This window comes from Chaetura pelagica, unplaced genomic scaffold, assembly GCF_000747805.2.
Source record: "Chaetura pelagica isolate M959 unplaced genomic scaffold, ChaPel_1.0 scaffold221, whole genome shotgun sequence".
Lineage (NCBI taxonomy): Eukaryota > Metazoa > Chordata > Aves > Apodiformes > Apodidae > Chaetura > Chaetura pelagica.
Genome location: NW_009952533.1, coordinates 8,586,375 through 8,608,435, shown reverse-complemented (window position 1 = coordinate 8,608,435; position 22,061 = coordinate 8,586,375). Strand labels below are relative to the sequence as shown.

Sequence of the window (22,061 nt, the reverse complement as noted above, 5' to 3'; positions counted from 1 at the left end):
CGGGGGTGGGGGCGTGGGAACCGGGTGCCTCCCCCGGGGCGTGCTGGGGTGTTCGCACGGATCCCCCGGCTGGGAGAGGGCAGCGGGTTCTGGTGCTGAAGCGCACCCGGTGTGGTTCGTGAGTAGGTGTCGCTGATTTACTTACGATGTTTAAATGTTTTGTAGGCCCGGACGCGCACAGCCGTGGTACAGTGTTGTAAAGCTACCTAATCATACTTTAGAGCGTAATTAAAGGTCCTACAAAGAGGTGGTGGGGGGAGAGCTACTGAGGAGGCCTGAGTGAAAGCAGCTTGATTTGTCGAACTGGCTTAGTCCTCTAGTGTCTGTGTTCTTAAAGGCTGCTTTCACTTAGTATGAACACCGATAAAGAAGTACATCTTTTAAAGAACCGTTTATAGCCTTTCTAGGTAACTTGGAAAGTCTGGGCTTGTACAAAAATACATTTTAATTTTTTTTTTAGAATATATTTATTTACACTGCCTAGGAATACATGTGACTGCTCTGTTTACCTTTTTAATGAAATATGTTTGTGTTTGTGACAGCGAAAGACGGGTAGTTTTCACTGGTGGTTTAAAGCTGAAGGCAGAGTAAAAGTAATAGATCTTTAAAAGTGTATTGAGAGGATAATCTGAGGTATCAAAAGTACAGACATCTGAGCTAGTTGTTGAAAGAGGTTGCTACTGAACAGTTTATATAATTGTTAAGTGTTAGTTAATTGTTAGTAATCTGAATGCTCAGTCTTACTGTTTAATCTCCCATCTAAATAAAAAGAATAGGAAGCATACATAGTAGTTTCTGGATATATCTTGAGATGTTTAAAAACCTTAAACCAACAAAGGTCCATCCAAAGAAAAAGAGGTGGGAAAAAAGTTTGTGAAGTAAAATAACTAGTGCAGGTGTGAAAGTCAAGGAATCTAAGGTAGGAAATCCCTTTCTGCTGGGAATAACAGGAAAAAGTCTTATAAATCACAGATGTTGCAAAAGTACTGGAGTAGTCTGTACAGCCTCTGTTCCTTTTTGCTGGAGAAGTTGTAGTGAGATACTTTTTGAAACAGACTAAAATGATGTGATAGGATTGTGGTCAGAGTAATAATAATAAAAAAAAAAAGGAGGCAAAGCTAACTGAGCTTTAATCCCCTGAAAGGTTCTGAGGGGGTGGTTTCAGTGGAGAATTTGTTAGTAAGTAAAGGTAAATTAAAAACAGTGTGCAAACAGAATACAGTTAACAAGGAAGAAATATAAATGGTTTGTCCTGAGTTTTGCAGGGTTTCTGCCATTGTCTGGGTTGATGTTAAAAACAAGCTACTAAAATGCGATCTAAAAATTATTTTCGGGAGATCCTGTACAGCTTGTTGCAAAATTGCTTTTGAAGCTGACTTGTAAATAATTAGTTTTTAAACAGGGAGGTTATGAAGTATCCTCCAGAGGAGTTCTGTTTTGAGTGTATTTCTGTTGATTTCTGTAATGGTGAACACAACAGATACGTTGCCAAGTTGGAAGGATTGCAAGCACTGTACAGCTCGGTGTTAGAATTCAAAATGATCTAGAGAAGACTGATAGCAGATTGGAAATCAGTGTAATTAAGCTCACTTAACAAGAACTGAGGAAGGAAGAGAACACGGAGGAAAAATCAAAGGCATAATTAGTGGAAAGAGTATTACTGAAGGGCAAACAGTACCTCAAAAAAGAATTTGAGCACTGTAGTGCATAGTAAATTAAATAATAATATGGTGTCCTTTCAACTAGCCAAATGTTATTTTGGTGTGCTAGCAGGTATGAATAAAGACAAAGGAAGTGATTGTGCTGTTGAAGAAGGGTCTTAGCTAAAATGGTATGGCTGTTTTTTTCAACCATAGTATATACATCTCTAGACTGTGCAAGAACATTAGGTTTATAAAACTTGTTTTTTTGGGGGAAGCTTGAAAGGCACAGGCAGACTAGAAAAGAGGAAACAAAGAGCAAGTTTGACGAGTGCCCTCACATCTGTAAAAGGGTTGCTACATGAAGGCAAGTTTAACTAGTCTTCGAGGTCTCTGTAGACCAAGAGAGGAAATCATGCTTATTTTTAAAAGGTAATACTTGGGTTGGATGTTTGGCTTTTAGGTTGTTTAAACATTGAAACTGGCTGTCCACTAAGACTGCAAAATCTCTTTTGTTGGAGAAGTTAGTGGCTGGACAGACAGACATCTGGTGAGGACAGTCTGATCTCTCAAGGGTCCTTGCACAGTTCTGTGTATATGAACGTGACGGAATTAGAAATTTTAACTGGAGAAAATTGATTTGGAATTTGCAAAAGTTTTCTTGAGCCTGGATTTTTATGGAGCATTGGTAGGAAAAGACCACAACATATCCTCTTCTATCTCTTCAGTGTGTTGTGGGAGAGTATTTGTGTGCTTAGTGAAGGGTTTGCTTTCCAGTATGTAGCTTTTAAGTGTCTTTCCACCGGTATACAATGACCTGTTTGTTTTGATTGTGAAAGGTAGACTGTTGAACCATTTAAATACATTTCGTGCTGTTTATGAACAGAACTTTTGGTAGAACATCTTTAATGGCCACTAATTCACAGGGATGTTCTATGGAAAGAGCAAACTTCTCTTTTGGAAGGTGTTGAGGGATAAAGAGAGTTCGAGGGGTAAGAGAAGCTTACCTGCCTACTTTTCTTGATCAAAGAATATGCATACTATATAGTGGAAAGTGACCAAATGGAAGTATGATGTTGATAATGTCTTTAAGATACTTATATATTAATGTTGTTATTAAGGAAACACCCTGTTAATGCTCTTTTGGAATAACTGAATTGAAAGATTGGACACGTTTCCAGCTGATGCTTCAGTAGATGCAGTGTGTCATTCCGCTTTTTCAGCACATGTCAAGGAGAAGGACTTGTAGGCAGATTGCTTCTTTTTTACACTGTCTGAAAAAAAAAAAGAAACCCCAATTCTCATTCTGTTATCTTCCTGTGCTCAGAAAACAGTTTTTGGTTAGTTATTGTTTTTTTATTTGCTGACTTAAATTTTAATGTTGAGTATTTGTCTTTTCCAAAATGACGTACTTGCACTTCTGCTAGTAAAATGTCCAAAAGCATTTCTTGAGTGATCTGACCTGTTGCTGTATTCTTTTTCCTTAGTAACAGCTTTCTGCTTTTAAAGTTTTCATACTTTTCTGTTAAAGTAAAAATAATAATGTGAAGGCTTGCTGGTGATGATACTCAAGAGTTGCATTTTCTATGTATTTTTGTAAAGGTGAGAAGAACAGCATTATTGATTTCCATATAAATCTGAAACTTAAAATGAATGCAACTCAATGTCTGGTAGTTGGTTCATTGTCACAAAAGTAACAAAATAGTGCAGAGTTTGGACTAGTAGATGTTATGAGCTTTACAATTCTTGAGTCCAGGAAAATAGTCTGCCCTACGCTTAATAAACACAATTTGAATTTTGATGCAAGGTAGAGGTTGTATTAGATGTTTCTTGGAGGTCCCTTCTACCAATCCAAACCACTTTGATTCTGTGAAAAATATTTTTTTGGGGTAGCTGTTAAGTAAATGTTTTGTACTTTTTTCCAAGACTACTTAAAATTCTTTTAAGAATAGAATACTTGTGACAGTGTTTTACTGAAGTTTAAAGTAGTAATAAGTAGCAACTAGACTAAGTTATTTTCTATTTTAGTCTGTAGTCTATTCTACAGGTATACAGGCTTATGGCATAGCTAATTCAATAGAGAACAACTGCAGTTTAAAGACTCTATTGTAAATAGCTGATAAAAGTTTTAAAGTAGATAATGCAGTATTTAAATACAGTGACTAAGGAAGATGTATCTGCCAGTGTCTTGTTATAGGAAGGACTAAATTATTTGCCTGTTTGTTTTTTTAGTTTGATATTTTTTGAAGAAAACTGTGCTGTACAATCAAGGACTTTAAAACATTCTGTTCCACGAGTTGGTTGGTTTTGGTGGGGTTTTTCGGTGTTATTTTTAATTGGATGGCATTAGGATTAATATATCTGTGAATTATATTTGTGGGATTAGCTTTGTAGTGTTCAATCCATTTTTATGAGAGGATGGTATTTGAGCAAGGCTTTCTGGTTTCAGCCTTTTGTGACACTTCAGATTTTTTTTATGGTGGTCAGGACTGCAGTTTTGTGTACAGGAAAGTAGCAGAAAACCCCCCAAAACCTGTTTGAAGTCTGTGTTTGCAAAATGAAAAAAAAATAGCCAGGGGCCAATACAAAGTGTTTTATATGTACAGCAATGTACACTACAGAATTCAGATTTCCTGTGTCAGGCTAAGAGCTTCTAGGTGCAGAGTTACTCTTACATAGGAAATCTTGTTTGTGCCTTGTATCACTTCTGTGGTGGGTAAGATCAGGGGTCCTATAGATACCAACCTAGTTCAGTGCCTCACTGGCTGTACTGGAAGGCTTTTTCTCAGATTAGCAGAGCATAGTCATGCATATAAGCAAAAGGTTAGAAGTTGGCTCCAATTCCCTGACTCTTGAGTGCTTTATGTTTAACTGTAAGCTTTAATGTAATTCCTTATATGGAACTTAGGTTTCTTTGGAATTCTATTTTTTTTTTTTTGTCTGGGAAAAAAAGTCTTGAACTATTTGCTTGGAAGTAGTAAGGTGTTCTATACTATAAGAAAACCAATATGATTTTGTTGTAGTATATATGGCAGTAGTCAAATCACAGGTTAATGATTCCAGATGAAATTGTGAAGTCAAGGAAATGGACCATGGATAAAAGTGGCAATAACCAATCCCTACCAAATTAGAGACTTTATCATTTGTTTAAACTCTCACTTCCTATTTTTATGAAGTATCTCCAGGAGGATAGACTTACTTTAGCTTCTCAGTAGACTTTGGAACTTGCAGATTAAGCTCTGTAGGCATATGGGGGCAGGGTGGAATGGAGTTATATTGCTAGCCTTTAAATCAACAAGGTCTGTTTCAATTTTTTTAAGAACAAAACCATTTAAAAAAATGATCTGAAACCCTAAACCTGTGAATTAGAATGATACAAATATAATATGTCTTATGACTTTTCCAAGCATGTATTGATTTTTTAAGGACACAACATTTATATGCATATGGAACCTCTCATTTAAAGTTTTTTTTACTTATAATAAAATAATAGACATAAAAGGTTCTACAGACATGCAAAAATGTGGACATTTATGCCACATACTCTGTAGACTGTTATTTAAGTGTGAGGCCAAAGAAATCTTCTCTATGAACAAATGAAATGCTTTCATTTTCCCATCAAACTGTAAATATATCAACTAACTTGTTTTCTTTTACTAGAAATGACTACCCCAAACAAGACACCACCTGGTGCTGATCCAAAGCAACTAGAGAGGACTGGTACTGTTAGAGAAATAGGCTCACAAGCAGTTTGGTCTCTTTCATCCTGTAAGCCAGGTAAAATCACAACAAATTATATAAAAAGCTGAATGTGTGTTGGTTTTTTTTTTTCTTAAAATATATAGTGGTTTATCACAGAATGGTAGGGGTTGGAAGGGACTTCTGGAGATCCTCTAGTCTAACCCCCTTGCTAGAGCAGAATCCCCTAGAGCAGATTACACAGGAACATGTTCAGCTAGCTTTTGAATGTCTCCAGGGATGGAGACTCTATAACCTCCCTGGACAGCTTCTTCCAGTTCACTGTTACACTCACAATTAAGAAGTATTTTCCTATATTTAGGTTAAACCTCCTGTGTTCTGGTTTGTGACCATTGCCCCTTGTTCTGTCACTGGACATGACTGAGAAGAGTCTGGCCCCATCCTCCTTACACCTGCCCTTTAGATATTTACAAACATTGAGATCCTTCCTCAGCCTCATTTTCTCTAAGCTAAACAGATCCAGCTCTCTCAGCCTTTCCTCATAGGGCAGATGCTTCATTCCTGTAATCATCTCAGTGGTCCTGTGCTGGCCTGTCTCCAGTAGTTCCTTGTCCTTCTTGAACTGGGGAGCCCAGAACTGCACATAGTCCTCCAGGTGAGGCCTCACCAGGGCAGAGTAGAGAGGGAGAAGTAATCTTTTTTGACCTCCTAGCCACACTCTTAATGTACCCCAGGATGGCATTGGCCTTCTTGGCTGCGAGGCCACATTGTTGGCTCATGGTGAGCCAGTTGTCCACCAAGACTCTCATACCTTTTTCCCCACAGCTGCTTTCCAGCAGGTCAGCCCCTAACTTGTACTGATACGTGGAGTTGTTCTTCCTCAGATGGAAGAATCTGCCTTGTTGAACTTCATTAAGTTTCTCCCAATCCAGCTCTCCAGCCTATCCAGATCATGTGGGATGGCAGCACAGCCTTCTGGCATGTCAGCCAATCCCCCAGCAAATTTGGTGAGGGTACGTTCTGTCCGTATGTTCAGGTCGTCAGTGAATATATTGAACAGGGCTGGACCAAGTACTGACCCGTGGGGGACACCACTAGTCACAGGCCTCCAACTGGACTCAGACCCACTGACCACAGCTCTCTGAGCTCTATCCTTCAGCCAGTTCCCAGTGCCTTTCACTACCCAATCATCCAGTCCACAGTTTTCAAGTTTGGATGTGAGGATGCAATGTGAGACAATGTTGAAAGCCTTGCTGAAGTCAAGGTAGACCACCTCAGCCACTTTCCCCTCATCTATCCATCTAGATATGCCATCATAAAAGGCTATTACGTTGGTCAAACATGACTTCCCCTTGATGAATCCATGCTGACTGCTCCTGATAACCTTCCTCTCCTCAACATGCTCAGAGTTGGCACCAAGGATAAGCTATTCGATCACCTTTCTAGGGATGGAGGTGATGCCGATCTTGGTGCTCCTGTTTGAAGACTAGGGTGATGCTGGCTTTCTTCTAGTCCTCAGGCACCTCTCCTGTTCTCTAGGACTTTTCAAAGATGATGGAGAACAGCCTAGCAACGACTTCTGCCAGCTCCTGGCAGCTGTGGGTGCATTCCATCAGAGCTCCAGGATTTGTGGATGTTCAGTTTACTTAATTGATCCCTAATCCAGTCCTCTTCAACTGAGCCAAAGTCTGCCTTTTGCCAGACTTCCTCTGTGGTCTTGGTGGTCTGGGGCTCCTGAGGATCAGCCTTACCAGTGAAGGCAGAGGCAAAAAAGGCATTCAGTAACTCTGCCTTCTCTCTATCCTCCATCACTAGCACACCAACTTAATTCAGCAGCAGGCCAACATTCCTTTTGAACTTACTTTTTCCTCCAGTGTACCTGAGGAAACCTTTCTCGTTGTCCTTGACCTCCCTTGCCAGGTTTAATTCTAGGGAGGCCTTAGCTTTCCTCGTTGCATCCCTGCATACTCTGATGCCATTCTTGTATTCTTCCCAAGTGGTCTGCCTGTTTTTCTGTGTTCTGTAAGTTTCTTTTTCTTCCACTTGAGCTTATTCAGTAGCTTCCTGCTCTTACTATGTTTTGATAAGCATACTTAACAGAGTGTAGTAGTAGAACTGTTGTAGTGTAAGCTGCATGGGTAGCCACTACAAAAAATTTTGGTCTAGTCTATATTTGATGTAGTATAGAAGTTGTAAATATATCAGAAATGCAATGAAGAAATAAATACCTCATGAACAAAGAGATCTTTTATCAATTCAATACAAAATTGGTTTTTTTACTTACACAGTGAACAATCTAAACCACATTAGCAGAAATGCACCCAACAGTATTGTAATTGTTTCTATGCTTTGGCATTTTGCCAGGGTATCTTTGATTTTAACTTATAAAAGCCATGAAGCAGCAACCTAAATGCTCTGTCCAAATTGCATGTGGACTCAGCCATTATAGTCTAGCTCCCAAAAATCCTCCAAGTAAAATGAAACTAGTGTGAATGGTGATGAGATGCAGTTCATGGTGGCTTATACCTGCTCAAAATATCTGGAAACGTGTATTCTTTTCCTCTGGGGTGGTTGAGTTGCTATTTCAGAAGTCTGCTGTCTTGTTGCAGCCTAGAGCGAATAATCCCTTTATATCACAATATTGTGCTCTGGCGAAATGTCTTTGCTGTGAAACCTTGATACCTTACTTGGAGGAAAAGATGTGGTTTAGATACTTCAAACAAGCTAATTTTTTTATTGCAGGTTATACTTCAACTGCTGAATTAAAACCGCAGCTAGCATGGGCAATCAGTGAAAGAGTGTGATTAGTAAAAGGACAGATAATGAGGGAATGTGAAAATAAAGATTTAGGCTTGTGGCAACAGTATGTTTCAGGAATATTGTTTTTGGTATCTGCTGCTTGCTCTAGCTACTATCCTTAAAAAGTAAAATAACTTCAGGAAACCACTTGAAAAGAAAATTTACATTTGTCTACAATTTTATAATAAATGTATGGTCTCTGTTAATGATTTTCCTTTAGTTCAACAGTTAGATTATAGAAGAGGTAGAAAAGCCTTACTATTAAGTATTGTTCTTGCAATTAGTATGAATTACTATGTACATTTGAAATTTCAGGACATGTTGAATGGTTTCAAACCCCACAGACTACAATAGGAGAGAAAAATATAAAGACACTTGAGTAACTAAGCTTTGATTGACAGCCTCCCTTTTCATTTTTGTGTTACAAAAGCATAGGCACAACTTAGATACCTAGAAATATTTCCTGTTATAAGTTAGGATACATACTTTAGTTTGCAACAACTGTAGAAAACTTATGTGTGTGATGTCTGCATCACAGAAATGGGATATTCAAGAGTAATATATTTATTTTTTTTTTTAGGATTTGGAGTGGATCAGTTACGAGATGATAATCTAGAAACTTATTGGCAGTCAGATGGGTCACAGCCTCATTTGGTGAACATCCAATTTAGGTATCAAGAATTATATGTCAGGATGTTTTGTATTATTTTGTGTTGATTACTGTTCACCAAGATAGGAATTTTGGAAGTGCACGGACTCCTGGGTTAATACTCTTATCCAACTAGTAAGAAGCCAGCTAGGTAACACTTCTAAAAATGAAATTTTAAAATGTTATGGTTGCTAAATGCCTAAATAAACAAAAAGGAATGTTTAATAGTATGTAATTTGTAACAGTTTCACATTTATGTACCTATAGTGACGTTTTTATCCTGATTTTCTGTCTTTGAGTGTAATTTCGAAGGTAGATGACTTTAAAATAGTCCTGGATGACTTAACAGCTGATTGTTTGAGAACCTTTTCTATTCTGTTCTATGTAGGATGCTTTCAATTCTTTTGTTTTAACCAAACTCTTAAGATGAGTTTAGATGTTTGTCACCTTTTTATTTGCTTTCTGGAGAACTCTATGATACGGTAATAGAGCCCATATTTGATAGGCTGAACAAGTGATTTGTCACATACAGCTGCTTATTTGGCATCTTTTGGCATCCTTTTGTTGTTTCTTGGTGTACTAACGCTTTGTAAGGCAGACAAAGGAAATTTGTGAGAATGAACTCGGTGTTTTTCCACATTAACTTATGCACACATAGTTGCTTTAACAGTGAGGCTCTTAATATAAGTGTGTCTTTATGAGTTTTACAACATTTAAATCCTTAGCTGTTACAAACTAGCAACAAACTAATTCTAGATGCTTTTTCTTTTACGATGTTTACACAGCTTTTGTTGCTTCTTGCAGAAGAAAAACAACAGTGAAGACATTATGTATTTATGCAGACTACAAATCTGATGAAAGTTACACTCCGAGCAAAATCTCTGTCAGAGTAGGAAATAATTTTCATAATCTCCAGGAAATTCGGGTAGGTCAATGATGCTTTACTTTCTGTCTTAAAATAGTCCTCTCATTAGAGCATCTGATGTTGCAGCCTAGAGCGAATAATCCCTTTATATCACAATATTGTGCTCTGGCGAAATGTCTTTGCTGTGAAACCTTGATACCTTACTTGTTTTTGAAGGTAAAATATGGCATTGTTCTTGAGGGGTGGGGAAAATGGCTGAGATTATTTTGTTGTTTGCGTTTAGTCTTTATTTTTTAAATTTGCAAGGCAGATTTCTGTTTTTAGAAGGCTCCATTACCAACATAATTATAACAGACTTGATACATAGATGCTGTAATGGAATGAAGAGTGGGGTTTTCCAGAACAGAACTGTTGAGAATTGTGTACACTTTGATCTCACTGAAAGTATCTGCAAACCCCATGCATTGCATACATGAAAAGGGAGGCTTTACTTTTCAATGCTTACCTTTTTTAGATTTACTTAAAAAAAACAACAAACCAACAACCAAACCCCAATTCAGGTTTTTCTGCCTGGATTGCTCAGTTATTAAGTCTCACTGAGAATCAGAATTTAAAACTACGGGTTTTAGTTATGGCTGCATATGATGCATAAATATATTTGAGTCTGGTTTTCATTTTTGGAAAGCTATTTGAACTGTTATGTTAATTAGTAGCATCTGATTCACAGCTCACTGTAAGACCCTGGCAAAAATAAATGAAGACACAAGGCAGTTATACAAAAGTTTCTTTGTAGTCTACTAGTTAGTGACTCTTAAGGTAAGAATGTTAGGTACTTGTCAGTAGCTGACCCTAGCCCCTACTGATGGTGAAAGCTAGAAGAATTGCAACACCAGCTTTTCCAAAATCACATCTAAAGCAAGCAAGATACCAATTTAAATTGAAAGTCGAATGTAAATTACAATCAGATCTGTTAATAAATGATGTTTTACTTATAAGTATAATTTCAAAGTTTTGTAATACTTTTTTATACTGGACTGTCACTGAGATGTAGGAATTCTGGAAGGAATGCAGTATTTTTGCTTTTAATAATGTGATGCAAGATGAAATTCTGTAGACATGGCATTTGATGCTTAAAACTTTGGGATGTAGATTTGTAGTGTTTCATTAATGTTTTTATATACGAAAGTGTCATAGTCAAAACTGATATTTTTTCTTGGTGATGCTAGTGAGAAAAAGTTTCTTCAAAACAACTGAGGTTGTGTTTGAGTTGCTTTAACTGTTAAGTTTTGCTAGTCTTTTAATAAATAATTTTACTGGATCTAAAATAATCAATGATCTTTGTAGAAGACCACATTGTAAACTAATCAGGTTACTCATGTGAAGGTGTCTTTGCAAAGTTTGAATTAAGGGGAGCCTCATGCTTTGGTTTCCTCTTCTCTGGACCTTGGTAGGAAATGGCTGATACATTGGGAAGGTTTAACTTACCTCTCTTATATGGCAGTTATTACAATAACAGAAGGATCAGAATGATGAGAAAAGGGAGGTGCTAAATAGTGGTTTGAATTTTTGCTTGTGGGATTTTTATTGTTTTCACTTTGCTTTTCAATGTTTGAAGTCCCAACAAGAGCACTTTACAAATGGAAGGTTGTAGGTGTAGTGTGGGAATAAAGTATAGTAAACATGTATGCCTCTATCATGTTGGTGCTCTGTTTATCTACCTGCCTCCTTTCGATGGTTTGTGATACTTGCTCAGGTTTTGACCTACACTTTTTTCCTAAATCTTAAATGGAAGGGTCTTGACTATTTTAGTTTTTTTACTTAACTCTTCTTTGGAAGAAATGGATCATCACATTACTTTGACTTCCATCAGCTACAATTGCCTTTTAATCTTCTTAATGGCATTATAGCAATTTAGGAGTTGCACCGTGTGTAACGCTAAGAGTAATGGGATCTTTTCCTTGCGTTTCGCTACGGGTCTGTTTTCTAAGTGTCCACGAGATGTCACTGTTGTCCTTAATTTTGAGTTTGGTTTTGTGCTGTGGTTTTTTAGTAACTAAATGATACCCCTTTTATATTTACTACAGCATTATACATATAACTGCAATAACTTAAGTTTCTTACACAGTGGTTAAATTCCACTTTTTAGGGTATATGTGTTGTTAAAGATCTATAGAAACAATAAAATGTATAATAAGCATATTAAATCAGTAGTTTCTCAGGCAATATTTATTGAGCTTTTTTCTTGCCAAACACAAGATTCTATGCATAATGTATTTATTTTAAAAGACTCTTATAAATTAAATTACTTGCTCTTTTATACTATATTAATATGACTGTAGTATGTTGCATGAGAGCAGTAATTCTTATGCATACCACGTGCTCCTATGCTTTTTTACCTTCGAAACAGAGATAAAAATAAGGTCAAACTGCTTAATAGTGAGATACAATACTTTAAAATATTAGCGACTAACTTTATTGCCACTGTAATGTTAAATATTGCTTTCAATTTTCATAATTCCTAAAATGGTTGATACTTGGATTGTGTTTCTTAAGTTTTCCCTCAGTCCTGAAACTTTCTCATTTCTTCAACTTCTCTAACATATAGGCATGTTACTAGGGCAGTGTGAACTGTTATGAGCTCTTTAGAGAAATTTGCTTAATTATACAACTAACCAACTGACTGGGTGGAAAATCCAGCTAAATTTTATATTTTTCCATGGATGTTTGCCCAGGTCATAGTGTCTAATGAAAGTCCTGTGATGCCTCTGTGTGTTTTCCTCCTAATGGCTTAATTTTCAAAACAATGCTGTTAGGCTAGGTTTTACCACTAATACAAGATTAGCTTTAGTTTTCAGTTTAGAATGCAGACATGTCCTTTTTGGAATCTAAGATGAAAATATTTTTTTAATAACAGTTTTTTTCTGTCTGAGAAAGAAATAATTTGTACCCCATCCTATGGGGGAGAGCAGCTGTTATAATCTGATAGCATTAATTTCCTTGTTCAGCTGGAGGAACTACAGTTGTGTGCAGTAAGCCTTCTTCTCTGATTTAAGTGCTTTTTTATCACAGCTGTGAAGCTTGGAGAGCAAATATTTTTCTCATTTCCAGTTTCAGAGATCTCCCACATAGCGGTGTAGTCGGTCTGGATGTATGAGAGAGTCTATAAAAGCATTTGTAGTAGGACATTTTTTTCATTTAGGTGTTGTAGGTCAGCAAAACTGGCAAGCTTAGTGATAGGACCAAACCATTGCTAGTGTCTGCCATTGCTATGTGTACTTTGCCTTTCAAATTGCTAAAGGATAGTAATAATTCACGTGGCAGATCAGATGTATTAATGTTAAGGCCTAAAAGGAAATTATCAGAAGTACCCCTTTGAAGGGTACAGGCTGTGAATGTGTTCTCTCTATGCAGCTGGGCAAACCTGTGAACAGATAGCATCATGGCTTTGTGTAACCTAGGGAAGCAATCTGTATGCCATTCAGTCTGAAGTAGTGCTGCTGGAACTGGGTAACTCCTGTGGTTAACAACCTCCATAGGTATGCAATGATCTGTTGCTGGGTAACGAGAATAGCCCTTTGTGTAGGAAAAAGACACTGTCTCTGGAGGTCATATGTAGCATACTTTGCATCAAAGAATGATACTAAGTATTAAATGTTACCTTGGCAGAGGCCTTCTTTAACTCAGTTTCTGTATGCTTTCCTCTGGGAACAAAAACCTTTGAGACTTCTTCAAGAAGACTCCGTTCTGAAGATGACTTTGAAGACTCAGGTGAAAGCCCTGTTGTCTTAATACATCTTTACTGGCAACAGTGTGAATTCTTTGTTACAGTTTTTTGTTGTCTTTTGTATAATTGCTGACTATTTTGTTTTCAGTTTTTTTTTTAAGTCCTTTTGGTCTCTCTTAGTGTTTCATAACCAGATACTCCAAAGCTGTGGCCAGCAGAGCGGAATCCCTGGTGGCCGGGTGTTGTGGCCAAGCACCACGGACAGGGCTACCTCTTCAGGATTTGAAGAGATTCTGTGTTATAGCAGGGGATTGTCAAACAGAGGAATGCCCCAACTGGGGAGCTTTTCACAGGGGTAGTTAAGGAAGTTAACCCTCTTTTAATCTCTTTACTCAGACAGTGTCCAGTGATTGTAGGGAAGAGGCTGGACTTTCTAGACATGGGATGAAATTTGAGAGTTGGCATTTGCAACCTGTTTTCTGTATGTGGAGTAAACTTAGATACTGAGGAACCAAGGGGATACTAACTTGTCACAGGACTGTTGCAAACCAATGAATCAAGAAGATTAACTGCTTCGGAGTCTCTGATCAAGCATTTCTAATGTGATTTTAAACTACTTTCCTCTGAAGATGGAGTGGTGATTGTTTTTCTTACTGCTTTATTTAGATTTCTGACTAGGCTTCCAGGACTTTGGTTTGAAGCAGCAGTTCCTCTGTGTTCTTTCTTCTGTAGAAGAAAAGATGCATTTCTGACTCCTAGCTATTCCTTGGGTTTAGAGTGTCAGTGAAAAATATTCAGTCTGCTTTCTTCAAACTGCACTTGATGCTGAGAAGGGACTGTGTTAGCTTTAGTTATATAGAATTTCAAGGCGTAGTCTTTCTTGCCTGTGTCTAGGATGCTCTGCAGATGAGGTAGTTACATCAATTTGTTTGCTTTGTTTTGTTATCTTGCTGTTCAGATGGTTGGGTATGCATTTAGTTTATCAGGATGCAGACTGTACCTGTTTCTTATCTAAAATGTACCAGTACTGGAAATCTGCAAAGCAGGGGAGTAGAATTATCCCCTGGTATTGGTTAGTTATTAAGCCTTGTGTCAAGGGTAGGAGTCAAGTTTAGGAAGTGAGGTTATTTGCATTTGGTGCAGTTGTTACTCTGTATTTCCACCTTTCAGGAGAGAGAATATTTTGAGAGTCACCAACTGGGATGTTCACAGGAACTCTTCAGAAGAGAAAAGCTCTTAACATCATAACATCAGTGTTCCCTGCTAACGTTGCCATCACTGGAGATGATGGCACCTGTTCATCTTTTGTATGTTTATGGAAATCAACTAATAAATGCATCAAAGTATGGAAATTATGAACAACATTGCAGTTTTTCTGCTCTTTATTCACTGGATCGGTGTAATGGGGCTTACTGTGCAGTTATGGGAAATGCAGTTATAGAAATAGGATTTTGCACACAGGTTGCATGTAGAAACAGTGAGATCCATATTAGATCTAGAAAAATTCTGAAAAATGGAAGATTTTTTTTGGTCTACACATCATGAAACTGTTAAGCATTTTTATCTTACCTTGCTATGAAATGGTGTTTTTAGAGAATATAAATCTTTTCTGTTGAATCTTAGAAACAAGGAAAACTAAACATTGGTTTTATGCTGTGGCATGTGTTACAAGTAGAAAGATGCTTTTTCCTTGTTTTGTATCCCAGAGTTCAAAAACAAATCTATGAAGGAACCTTTTCTTGCCACAGAGGGACTCAATTAGGCGAAGGTACATTAAAGAGGCCATGTATTTTTAATACTGTCAGTCTGACTTTACTTTCTGAGGCAGAGGAAAAGACATGTGAAGAAAGTGGGAACAGCTCCGTGGAAGTCCGGAACTTGATGAAATACAGAGCTTTTCTCAAGGGAACTCAAGTGTACAGCAGCTCAGAACTGATTGAAGCACAAAGTTTTACATATATTTGAAAGCTTTGCCTGGAATTACAACGTTTTTCTTTATTATTTGATCTAAGTTCCATCATGGAAAAGGAATTTAAAAATATGTAGGATTTCTTATATAAAAATGAAAGAGCTGCTCTTTCCACTGCCAATGAGAAAAGACAAGGTAACTTACTAATCAAGTTGACATTAATAATTTATGTTATGTTGTGTAGTATCTATTTTTGTAGCAAGTGTTTGGGTACATGATTGCATATCTTTTTTGTGTATGAAGTTCTAGTAGGAGGATTTGAGGAGATTCCTTAAAAAGTTTGTTTGTTATATATTTTGCTTCTATAAAAATCTTTCTAGTATTTATGGTTTAAAACTCCAGATTAAATAAGTTTGTTATCAATGCAGGGAAACTGTCTTCTAGGATAATGGGGGAATGTTTCATAGGCATTTTATAAGCCTGCACTAGTGTATTCTAATTACAATACTATAAACAGATTCCAATCCTTTCTCTGGCTGACAGGAGCAGTTTGCAAATAGTGCTCTGTGTGTGAGAGGGAGAGAGCCAAATACTTGATTTTGTTTATTTATTTATTTATGTAGAGATAGAATAGTGGCCTTATATCAATTATAGAGTAGTATTATGAGGGCAACTGCAAATTTAGATAAGCATATTCTCCAACACTCTTGAAGCATGTAGATTGATAATACTGTTGTATTAGTTGTATACTGGTAATAGTATTTATTAGTCATCGTATATGAAGGTTAAGTGATCTGTTTGTAGTTTGTGCAGATTATCTATGCTATTGAGCCAATATCCCAAGTCAAAGTCTTTATCAGGTTGTGTTCAGTTTTTATGTCACCAGTTGAAACTTGTGATCTTCATTGGTACCAAATAGTGAATACTTGATGTTTTTGTTCAAATGAATTAGTTCTATCTAGAATTGCCTGGTTTGCACTGGTATAAATTACGTCCAATTAAAAAAAACCCACAAAACCAAAGTAAAGCACTATATGCATTTAGATATAAAGTTCCTTCTTCAGTTAAGCCAAAACAAAGCACCTCCTCTTCCAGTCCTTAAAACGTGTTGTTCATATTTGGTTGTCAGTTTGTTATACTGACTAAATGTTTTTTGGTAACATTTTTCAGAGAAACTGCTTGCTTTCAGTTGTGCTTTAATATCAATTAAATAGCTATTAGAGATTTAATATACTATGTATACATATGTGTTGTTTGCCAATTTATTGCTTTGTGCAATGTGTGTTATTGATTATCTCTGTGATTATCTCCTGTACTACAGACTTCCCAAGTGCTTTTGGTAGGGTTTTCAGTTTTTGTAGTATCTATATGATACTCAAATTGGTAGAATAAAGCTATAAAAGAGTGTTGTACTCAAATTGGTAGAATAAAGCTATAAAAGAGTGTTGTATTTCTGTGATACTGTTTTACCTTCTCTATATTTCCAATGCATTTGTCAGGGAAGACTTGAATCATGAAGAGCGGCATACTAATAGACTAGCCCCTTTACCATTCCTAATTAGAAAAAATGAAGAATCTCTTCTTTGCAAGATTTTATATGAAGGCTGAAGGGAGTACACATGCGTGTTAAGTTCTGTGAGGCCAGGTTCTGTCATTTTTCCTCTTCGCATATTCTGTCTTTGGCATGACTGTGCTGCTGACCTACAAAAGTTCTAGCTAGACCTGTGGAATAGTCCTCTTGTAAAAAAAAAACCAAAACAAACCACCAAAACTGTCTACCAACTTCTGCAGCCGATTTCCACAACACCCTCCCACCTTTGTGCTTCTGGCTTTTCTGAAATAATTTTTTGTAGCCTTTAACCCTTAGTGCTACATATAGCATCTCTTTCTTTTAAACTGTGGCTTTTTTCTTTTTAATGCCTGGATAGAGCAGAGGTGTTGATCTGTCACTCTTTGATGACATTACTAAATTTTTAGAGCTCCGAAAGAGATCAGTCAAATGTCTGTGTTCTTTAGCTCCTAGGAATTGGTCCAAATATGTATGTTTAGGTACAATAGGTCATATATACTTAAAACAGTAGCCCTCCCCCATTCTTCACTCCCTGAAATTCAAGTTGTAATCAAAATTATGTGCTATCAGGCCGAGGGAAGAAAAGCGTGTTTTTCTTTTACATGCCCAAAATGTAGTGAAAATCCCTGTGGACAGTCGTGTTTACAAGGGTAGCTGTCTGAATTCAATTGTGGGTTATAAAAGTGCTTGCTTGAATAAATACACTGAGCCATCAGAGAGAACAACCAATAGTTCGTTGGACTAATTGACCTTGTCAGTAGAATAGAAACACTTGCAAATAAAATTACCATTGCCAGCAAAGTTGCAACTGAAAACCCCTGAAGAAACTGTGTATATCCTCTAACTATCTTGGAATGCAATGATTCAAGCAGCAGACGTGTAGTGGGGGGAGTAGGAGGAGGGAATAATTAACTAAGAAAGTTTTATATACCAACATTTTTCAGTGCTCTTTTTTTTTGTAGCATGAGGCTGTATGCATTCCTAAAGTCATCCAAGTAGTTCACTTCCCACATTCAGAGTTATGTTTTCTAACAATTGTTATTACTTCTACCATATCTCAGGTCCCCTTGTATTATTTGTTTTGCTGGTCTGCTTTTATTGTAATGTACCCTTTTCAGAAAAGGCAGAGATGTTTGGCTAGTAACTGCAGCATGTTGTAATGAGGGTGGAGCATCTTTGTTATTTTACAGCAATGGTTGACTTACATGAATGCCAGTGTGTATAACTGCACATACTGTGACAGTTAATCTCCTTGAATATATTCAAATTGTGTAACTGTGGAGAGGAATAGCAGTAAATAACAGAATATCTGGTCTTCCAATCAGACGCATGATGGAATCATTTTTTACTTCAGCAATGATGAGTCATGTATCTTATTAAAAAAAGGAAAATATTTCACTCCAGAAATAAGTCTACACAAATGAATTACTCATACATCAGACACTTCCTTTTAAAAAGTTGGATAATGTCACACAGGTGGAAGTAGTATTAAAAAAAAAAAAGGCAACAGTGAAAGACATAACAGGCATCACTGTCTACTATAAAAACATTATTTTTATTTTGGTTAGAAAACAAAACAGGAAAAATGGCATTTGGAAAAAAAGTCTGAAAAACAGTCTAGCTAGCTGCTAAGTAAACTTCAGAGGTGAAGGCTTAAAAAAAGCACCAAGATTTGTTAAAAAGGGGGGAATAGTGTATTTCACCTTAAGTATGGGACAATGTGTAATAAGGGATTTTGTGGTTTTACAGCTCGGTGCATGTGTTTGAAAGCTGTTCTCTCAGCAACGTGGGTGGCAGGTTATGCTACCATATAATGTATTGTAGTTGGCTCTCCACACTTGTCAGGGTTAGCGTTCAACCATTCGGAAAATTTTCCCATTGTTCTATCATGTGAACCAAGGCTAGTGTTGAATTCCCAATAACCTTCTGCAGGAAAAAGAGGTTTAATTAGAAAGTTTGACATTTGATTATTTCTGTTATTGTTTTAATGTATTTCACTCAAATTTAGGTGCTTATCTGCAAATGCAATCAATTTTTGCTCAGAAAGATGAAAAACAAACTTAACACTGTACTGCAGTTGCTTCAACGCTTTTAGAAGAAAACTTGTATACTCAATTCTGTCTTTCTTCAACATTAACACTCTCTTTCCATCTTAAACATGTTTGCTTTAGATGGATCATAGCTTTTGGCAGCTACTGCATTTTTAGCAAATAATACTGTTTCTAGTAAGAGTTGCAAAAAAAAAAAAAAAGAAAACTTTGTGTGAGGTCCTTGTAAACTGAACCTTGGGAACGTTATGTTATTTCTGTATTTTTCCTTCTTTTGTGCTTCTTCTCTATTTGTGCCATGGTTATAAATTACATCGTTTGAACTAGAGAATTAAAACCATTTTATTTTGTGATTCCTGTAATTTAAAAAAGGGAATGTTTGTTTTACATGGAATTTTTTTTTTTCTTTTTTTACCTGTTATTTCAGAGGCTGGCACACAGAGAAATAAGCAATTATGGTATTGAGATTCCATTGTGCCAGCACCTCCAGGGCATAATCCAAAAAAAACAGAAAAATCGCCTGCTGGGTTGTATGCAGTATGCTTGTGTGAACATCAGTGTCTGCTGTTCACACATCATTTTTTACTGAAAGTTCCTGTTGGAATAAAGGTTCTGTGTTTGGAGAGTGCACTGGGATATTTGTTGGTCAGTGGTTTCTAAAAGTTTGTAGGGATTTCTAATTACAGTTTAGCACTGTAGGCACACTAGCTACTTCTTGCAGATAATCATTAATGCTTCAGAAGTAAGAGAACCAAGCAGAGATTTGGTTTTGGCAACATAAAAACCGTATCAAGAAATAGCTCTGTGCTTTGCCCTTCATTTGATCATTCTACTTGAAGACTGAACATGGAAGTGAGGAATAAGGTGGGTGGGTGGAGGGGAAAATGATAGCATGACAGAAAAGACTCAAATATTTAGCTTCCCTGCTTCAATATTTTAACCTCTTCCCCTCCTTCCCACTCCCTCTCCCCCTTCTCCTTTTTAAATGCAAACATGTTGTCTAGTTGGCATTTTAAAACAGTACAAGTGCATCCAGCATTGTGGCTTGCACTGGGTTTTGCTGTGCAAGCTCATCGAGATTGTCTTAATGGTGCTGGTTTAGATTACCCCCCTCAATTAATCAACATTCATTTTAATTGTAGTTTAAAAAATGTGTAATACTATTCACTTGCAAACTGTAGCATGTAGCAACATCTGTTTTCTCATTTGTTTTTAATCTTGCTGTGCTTGTGCATATTGTTGGGGACCTCGGTAGACAAACTGTTTAATGCATGGACAGATTCTTGCAATTTCTCGTCTTTTGCTAAATTCGTAGAAGAGAAAAGGAAATTATTTTAAACCAGATTATAAGGTTCAAGCTAGGTAAAGTTTGATAGTTTACCTTGATACTCAAGATAATTGTCTATTTATCTGACTGAATTAACACTACTAAAGTCCTTCTACTAGTATAATTGCCAGTGGCAAAGTATGTCAGTGTATGCTTGCCAGTATAGAAATTACACTTTTTGTTATCTCTCTAAAAATTATTACAGACTGACTTCTCTTGTGTTTTTTTTTTCTGGTTCCTGCCCCCCCTTAGCTGTGGTTAAGATCATGTCGTAAGACCAGAGAACTATCTGTGTGTGTGTTTTTTTCCTTCAGTGAAGTAATTGCAAAACTGTATATCTTTCCTTTTACTGTTATCAATATGGTAATGGGCTAGTTCTTAGGTATAGGTGATATTAATTTATTTTCCAGATTAAAGCATAATGTGTTTTCACCCAGGTCTTCTGTGTTAAATACCAAATTACTTAGGAGTTTATATTACTGTTTTAATAACTTCTTGTGAACAAATGTGCTACAGTAAATTGCAGAAATCAGGTCAACAGGTAGTTTGGTCACAATTTTTTGTTTTTTTTTTAAATATCATTAATAAGGAGAATGTCTACCCTCTGAGTTTCCATATAGTGCTAATTGCAGTAACAGCATAATGAATCTCTTTTAGTTCTCCTTGCTTGTAAATATTTGAAGGGAAGCTTCTAGTAAAAGTTTAATTGCGTGTGTCCCCCGGGCAAAATTGCTGTGTGGATTGTCAGTTAGCTTTTTTTGTTGAATGCTAGAAGAGGTTCCTGGTCACCTAAGGTTTCAAGGTTTGACCTAAAGAAAGCTGAAAGTCTTTGCTTTCTTTGCCTGCTGTATCTTTAATTGGCTTTTTGGAAAGTGTGAGGGGGGATCATGAGTATCCTGGGAGGAATCCAGACACTTGACTTTTCCAGTTATGTAGCAAATCAAGAAGGTAGGTACCATTGAAGAAACTATCTGGAAAAAGTCTCTTCTTAAATTTCTAGGGAACAGCATGCTGGGAAGAAAGCCTTGAAGAATTGCTTTCTGATATCATCAGACTTGTATGTGAAAGAGAAATGATGTTTTTCCAAAGTAGAAGAGCCTGCACACTGCATGGATATTGTAAATAGAGGGCTGTTTATTTAAATCCTCTTCTTTTTCTTCCCACCTACCACATTCTACAACTGTGCTCTTTCCCATCCTTGAAGTTCCCCAGACCTGAGGAATCAAAAGTTACCTGCTCTGTTTTTTGATCCCATATGCAAAAGAACATAGTAGGAGTCCAACAGTGAATGCCATAATCTTCCTTGAAAAATGTAAACCCAAGTTATTTTGTGTCAAAGGTAATAGTAATGGCATTGCTCACTCTTGCTTTTCTTTCTAAAGAGGTTGCTAGCCAGTTGGAAATATCTTGTGGTGGCATTTGAGCAATTTTTTACCCACAAACTGTAGATCAGGATTGGGAGGATAAAGTAAGTGAATTATAAATAATCAGCTTTGTTTTACCTGATTGTCTTCAGACTTAATTGTAGAAAGTAATCCTTAGAAGGAGTACTAGGTAGTTTCAGACCATGAGAAGTGCTAAATACATGCAAAAAGGTCAAATCAGAGATTGATTCTGATCCCTCTGGGTGCTACTACTAACATGGTATTAAAATCCTCCAAAGAGGAATGCTGGCGTTTGTTGACATTTAGTTTGGGTTAACCATAAAATAAGATGTTACAGGAATGGGAGCTTTCTAGGATACCAGTGAATGAAGAAAGTCTTGTGCTGTCATCTCAACTGTTGCTGGTCAACCAGCACACCACACCTTATTTTCTCTTTCACTTGAACA

The 22,061-nt window shown here is 36.9% G+C and overlaps 1 protein-coding gene across 1 annotated transcript in view; it reads left to right on the top strand.

Moving 5' to 3' along the window:
• Nucleotides 1-275: 275 nt before the first annotated feature.
• The window catches only part of ANAPC10 (anaphase promoting complex subunit 10), a 36,487-nt gene continuing 14,701 nt past the window's right edge, over nucleotides 276-22,061 (top strand). Inside the window, exons 1-4 of the mRNA XM_010008931.1 lie at nucleotides 276-297; nucleotides 5,301-5,417; nucleotides 8,719-8,809; nucleotides 9,592-9,712. Of these exons, the coding sequence (XP_010007233.1) occupies nucleotides 5,303-5,417; nucleotides 8,719-8,809; nucleotides 9,592-9,712 (327 nt within the window). The 5' untranslated portion in view covers nucleotides 276-297; nucleotides 5,301-5,302. The remainder of the gene's footprint in view (nucleotides 298-5,300; nucleotides 5,418-8,718; nucleotides 8,810-9,591; nucleotides 9,713-22,061) is intronic.